This window comes from Camelus bactrianus, chromosome 15, assembly GCF_048773025.1.
Source record: "Camelus bactrianus isolate YW-2024 breed Bactrian camel chromosome 15, ASM4877302v1, whole genome shotgun sequence".
Classification (NCBI taxonomy): domain Eukaryota; kingdom Metazoa; phylum Chordata; class Mammalia; order Artiodactyla; family Camelidae; genus Camelus; species Camelus bactrianus.
Window position 1 is genome coordinate 22,557,953 of NC_133553.1, and position 6,171 is coordinate 22,564,123.

General features: G+C 53.1%; 1 protein-coding gene across 2 annotated transcripts; it reads left to right on the forward strand.

The window, feature by feature from the left end:
- The first annotated feature begins 3,648 nt into the window (after nt 1-3,648).
- LRATD1 (LRAT domain containing 1) lies at nt 3,649-5,956 on the forward strand. Of its 2 annotated transcripts, none has more exons than XM_074341684.1 (2): nt 3,649-3,969; nt 4,874-5,956. In XM_074341684.1, exon 2 carries the CDS (start codon nt 4,910-4,912, stop codon nt 5,786-5,788), a length of 879 nt encoding a protein of 292 aa, XP_074197785.1. In that variant the 5' UTR covers nt 3,649-3,969; nt 4,874-4,909; the 3' UTR covers nt 5,789-5,956. The 2 variants fall into 2 exon arrangements, with proteins under 2 accessions (XP_074197785.1, XP_074197784.1); XM_074341683.1 differs by having other exon boundaries at nt 3,650-3,899.
- The last annotated feature ends 215 nt before the right edge of the window (nt 5,957-6,171 follow it).

Genomic DNA, 6,171 nt, shown 5'->3' on the forward strand with positions numbered 1-6,171 from the left:
AGGAGAATGAGATTATTTACTCCTACCTCTGATTAGGTTGCAATCACAACCACCAACGGCAACCCTCTTTCACCGACACATGAAAAGGGGAACAGACGTTTTCATCTCCTGGGAGGTTACCACCTTTCTGAGTCACATAAAGACCCCTGCTAACCAAAGGAAAGTTTTCTTCCAGAAATTTCAGTAGATTTTTGAGGTGTGAAAGAAAGGAAGAAACTAACAAATAAAGGTCTGCTTACGATTAAAAGCAGAAAAAAAAAAATTTACTAAGCAATGATACAAAGCAGATGAAGAGAATGAACATTCCTTTTGAACACGTACCGAGAGGGTCAATTTTAAAAGATGACAGTTTGGGCCAAGGACCTGGTCAGGGAAATTTGGGAGAAAGTCTTTCACACAGTGCTGCAGAAGGGACCAAGAGGAAAAGAAGGAGGAGGATGCACCGAGGGCACCAGCAGAAAACGTAATGTACACATAACTGACTTCTAATGACTCCTCTGCTCACCACTGTCCATACAAATGCCTCACACCATGAAAAGTTCATTTTAAAACAATTCGAAATACTGTGCGACCCAGGATGTAATCAGCCCCAGGACTCGCATCCAGAGATCTATACAGAGCTGTAGACCTTGAAACAATCTAAGGGCAGTCACACCTCAGCCCAGAACAGCCTTGGACCCCCATCTTGGGTTAGCTTTTGCCTGGGGCAAAGGAGAGAAAGAACTGAACAGCTGTCATAACAGCTAGAATATGGGACCCTCTCCCCTTTTCCAGCAACAACAATAATAATAATAGGTAACACTGATTGAAACCTTACTATGTATCAAGCATACTTGCCTGCATGAACTCACAACAACTCAACGATATAGATACTATCTGACCTACAATTTACAAATGAAGACACTGATGCCCTGAAAAATTAAGTTAACTGACTCAAAGTTACCCAGATCCAAAATGGTGAAGTAGGATTCAAACTACAGTAGCTGGCTTCCAGAGTTTGCTCTTTTGGTGACTGTATTCTGCTTCGGGTGGCACTATCTCCTCATTGTGAAAGAAGGCAGGATGGGGTGAGAAATAATAGACAAACCTATTAGCAAACAATATTTTGCGATGAAAATAAACGTTGGGTTTTCTAATGTGGGCATCTGATTGGCCTATTTCTTATATTAAAGTCTTTGTAACTGCCAAAAGACTAAATAGAGTAGATGCATTTTCCTTAGTTTACTTTTAACTTTTTCTTTTCCGTGCCTTAGAGTCTGTGTCTCTGCCTTCTATTTCCAGGGGGTTCTCAGGGCATTTATTCTCCCTTGTGATTACAAAAGCAGTAAGCCTTTAACCTGGCAAGGGAGAGGGATGGAAAGGAAATCCAAAATCTCGCATATTGATCTTTTAAACTTTTGGCACAGTATCTCAAAGCCCTGACAACAGTTTATGTTAATTATCCTTTTCAATGTTGGGAAACTGAGCAACACTAAGAAAGAGCAGTCAGCTTACTCTACGGAACAGGACAGGCAGTACAGGATGCAGCATCCCACACAAAATGTTATAAATGTCTGTGCATAAGATTTGAACTTGGGAGGGACAGAGGATTGAAAAGAAAAAGAAGTTATTCAGCATCAAGCCGTGAGCTACTTTCAGTGAGTTCCTCTCAGACACCAGTAATGAGCTCTTCAGATACTTCTCCCAGAGATCCCTGAAGTCCAGTTTATAACCAGGCCAATAACTCTGTTCTTGATTTCTGAAGTCACTTGTTCAGTTCTCTTGATTTCAGGGCCAAAATGAGTTGTTTATTATTCATAGCAAGTAAAAAAAAGACCATCACAACCTGTGGTCAGTTCCAAGGCTGGCAACTTGTAGTCTCATAACTTGCACATGAGCATTGGCCACATTTTTGAAAAGATTTATGCACATCAAGTGTATACAGATGGTCATTTTCAAGTCATTTTCTGCAGCAATACTTATTAAGCATCTAATTTGCTAAATCACTGCATTTTTGGAGGCTATGGGATATACAGAGACCTTTGGAACAAGAATTGGTGACCTTGTAATTTGAAAATACTTAAGCAGAATCGTCTACCAAAAAAAAAAAATAATTAAGGCTTTTATAATATACATCAGTCCTCATGTAACCTTGGGCCAATCAGCTAACTTCTCTGGAACACAAGTTTTCTTACCTTATGAAACAAGATTTTATTCATTCAAAAACAACATAGCCAGGTTAAAGACTGGTCCTGAAGTCCCATAGACCCTGGGTAGACTGCTGGCACTGAGATTTGGACCTCAGTTTCCTCATTTGTTGCAGTGGGGGTATATTAGTAAATCCCCTACAGAGGCATGAAGATTAAGTCATCTACTTAAATCTCTAATGGCTAGCAACTAGCAGCTTGTAAGTGGTCAATAAACCTTGTCTGTTTTCATTTTCATTATTGCTAATGGAGTCCATTCTACACCCAGTATTGATAAAAAGGCCCCCAATATAAAGCTGTGTAGAGCTCAAGCCAATCTTCAAGGCATTCACTTTGTAAAGAGGAAGAAAGTCACGACACAGGTTTGCAATAAAATGGGGTGAGACCTCTAAGAGTTTGCACCAGTGGCCAAGGGGACACACAGAGGAAGCATTCAGTTCTCCCTAGGGAAAAAGTAGATTCCACCAAGAAGCTGCTGGAACCCAGCCTTGAAAGTAGAACCAATGGTCTAAGAATTCTTCAAGGCTTAACGCTATAAGCTTTTTAAACGATTGATCTAGAATTTCACATCTATGAAACTCATCTTTCAGCATCCAGTATCCAGGGCACATTCATTAACTTTCCATCCAGAAAAGCGATCATTAATTCCTGCTGGACACTCTCCTCCCACAAAACCAAACAAAAATCCCTTAGCAAAGGCAGTTCTGGGGGCTGGAAAACAATAGTATGTCGGTATTCGTGATGCACCCCTTTCACAGACAGACAACTGCAGGCCAAAATTACAGGCCCAGTCCGGGAAGGGGTTGGCTAAGGCTCCGACTTCTCAGTCGCATTTGACACCGCGCTTTTTTTTTAAACCAGACGCCAGTGCTGGGTCAGCAGTTTCACACGGGTCAAAGGAGACGAGCCGAAGGTTGCAGGAGCAAAGGCGCAATTTCAAAGGCGCCATTGCCAGGCTGGAAAAAGTCTGTGCGCCAAGGACCAGCCCAGGGACGATCGGGAACCAAGGCTCCAGGGGCCCCAGGAGAGCCCCAGGTACCCGCCTCTGACAATGTCACTCCCGGCCCCGGGCCGCCCTACGTGCCGGGGTGCACTGGGGCTTCTCCACCCGCAGACTCAGCTACATTGCTGGAGTCTGTTCTCCCAGAACCCAGAACGCGGGCGGACGGTGGGCACAGTTCCGAACAGCTGGAGCAGCCGCGAAGCGCGGATGGAAGCGCGCACAGCCGCCGTACCGAAGCGCCCAACCCCTCGCGCGCTCCCGGCCGGCGCTCACACCTCCTCTCCCGGGGGCGGCGCGCGCTCGGGTGCGCGGGGGCAGGGCGGGGCGGAGCGCATGCTGGAGGCCCGCCCCTGCGTCCCTCCCCCTCCAGCGGAGATTGACAAGGCCTGGGCACCCGCCCCAACCAATCAGCGCGTCCTAGGGCGGGCCCTGGAAGTCGCTGCTCAGGCTACTTAGAGTCGTCCGCTGGGCTGAAGGAAAGCAGAACGGAGTCGGGACTGCTCAGGTGGAGCCGGTTCCCCTGCTAGCGCGGACGGGCAGGCTCACGGGCACCGCGCCGAGGACCGCACCGCACCGATCCGCGCGGGGCAGAGCTGAGACGCAGCCCCACTCGCCGCCCAGGACCCGCTCGCCACCACCACCTCCACAGCACCCATGGGGACCAGGAGACTTTAAAGGAGTTTGGGGTTTCGGGAGCAGGGAAATCACGGGTACGAAGAGTCAGCTTTCTTTGCCTTGGAAACGTGTTTTCTTCCTCCGATTGTCTGGACCCTGTGCCGGGTAGGAGGGAGAGGGGTCTTTTGGCTGAAAGTGGACCTCGCTACACAACCAACACGCACACCCGCGCATATACATACACCGCACTGGCTTCCCCCATCCTTCCCTTGCCTCTTTGTTAGGTTATTTTAGACAGAGCAGCCTCGCCCTGGCGCAGCCAGATTGGCTCTGCTGGGCAGAAGGCAAGAGAACTAAGGGGCAGAGCGTGCCTGCCTATGTGGGCAGGTGTGCCCGGGTGCGTGGGTGTACGTGCACTGGCGAGCGTGCAAGCATGGGGTTGGAATTGTGTAGGAATGTGGGGGTCTGAGTGTGTCGTCGCGAAGGTTTGTCACTGTGTGTGTGTGTGTGACATCACACGAGTGTACCAGCCTGTGTGTGTCTGGACTCCAAGTGTTTAAAATTTTGCTGATGTCAAGTGAGTGCCTGCGAATGTGTCTGACTGTTATTGTGCGAGGCGCTGTCGGGGAGGAGTGTGACCTAGTGTAAACCAGAGAGGTGGGCTGGAGAGGGTGGGGGTAGAAATATGAGCGCAGCTTGATCCAAGCTCTTCTTTCTCCCAACCTACCCCTCCGTCCTTTCTGAGTGTCCCGACTCTCAAGATGCCACAACCCGCGCTGTGCTCCGCACTGGGACCCCACACGGCCTCCAGCCCTCCTGCCTTTTCTCTTGTGGGAGTTGGACCGGATTCCCGTACAGGGTCCGAGGCTTTGTGCTGGCGTGCAGCTCTCGCCCGCCGGACTGGTGGCTTCTGTGAGGGTGCTGGCCCCAAATTGGTACGGGGTGCTCGGCTGGCGCGGTTGACTCCAGTAGAGGCGCTCGGGCGGCCGGGTCGCAGGGACGCTGCTTGTGCTGGGCAGGGGCAGCCGGACTCTGATCGTGTCTCTGCCTCTCCTCTGTGCTTCCGCAGATCCCGGCTCCTGGCCCTCGCCTCGCCGCGTCATTGATGGGCAACCAACTGGACCGCATCACCCACCTCAACTACAGCGAGTTGCCCACAGGGGACCCATCCGGGATCGAGAAGGACGAGCTGCGGGTCGGGGTCGCCTACTTCTTCTCAGATGAGGAGGAGGACCTGGACGAACGCGGCCAGCCCGACAAGTTTGGCGTGAAGGCCCCCCCGGGCTGCACTCCCTGCCCAGAGAGCCCCAGCCGCCACCACCACCACCTGCTGCACCAGCTGGTCCTCAACGAAACTCAGTTCTCCGCCTTTCGGGGCCAGGAATGCATCTTTTCCAAAGTGAGCGGCGGCCCGCAGGGCGCCGACCTGAGTGTCTACGCGGTCACCGCACTGCCCGCGCTCTGCGAGCCCGGCGACCTGCTGGAGCTGCTGTGGCTGCAGCCCGCGCCGGAGCCGCCCGCGCCCGCCCCGCACTGGGCCGTCTACGTGGGCGGCGGGCAGATCATCCACCTACACCAAGGCGAGATCCGCCAGGACAGCCTGTACGAGGCGGGCGCGGCCAACGTGGGCCGAGTGGTGAATAGCTGGTACCGCTACCGCCCGCTGGTGGCCGAGCTGGTGGTGCAGAACGCCTGCGGCCACCTGGGCCTCAAGAGCGAGGAGATCTGCTGGACGAACTCGGAGAGCTTCGCCGCCTGGTGCCGCTTCGGCAAGCGGGAGTTTAAGGCGGGAGGGGAGGTGCCGGCCGGCACGCAGCCCCCGCAGCAGCAGTACTATCTCAAGGTGCACCTGGGTGAGAACAAGGTGCACACGGCCAGGTTTCACAGCCTGGAAGACCTCATCCGCGAGAAGCGCCGCATCGACGCCAGCGGCCGCCTGCGTGTGCTCCAGGAGCTCGCCGACCTCGTGGACGACAAGGAGTAGCCTGCTGGGGGGTGCGCCTGCCCCTCCAGTCTCCCGGCGCCCCGCTCCCTCCCCCGCACTCGGGCTTCTAGGCCGGAGATTCACGCCCCCCCCCCGCCCCTCCTCGAGTGCCCAGTGGCCAGGCTGCAGCCTCGCACCCCTCCATCAAGTGGCAGGAAGTCTCAGGACCTGGCCCCGGGACTGAAAGGGCTGTACGCGCCGGGCTGAGGCCCCCAGTGGTGGTGACGGTGTCGGGCGAGCCAGCGTGCGCTCTCCCCTTGAGTTTTAAGTGGGGAGAGAAGAATGAGATGAGGGGAGCAGGGACCAGGCCTCCCCCACGAGTCACTAATCAGTGACTCTCACCCGACCTACTAGAAAGGGACCATCGCCGCTCTAAACGCGCA

Coding starts and splice junctions, on each gene's coding strand:
- LRATD1 (XM_074341684.1), top strand. CDS start 4,910: ATGGGCAACCAACTGGACCGCATCACCCACCTCAACTACAGCGAGTTG.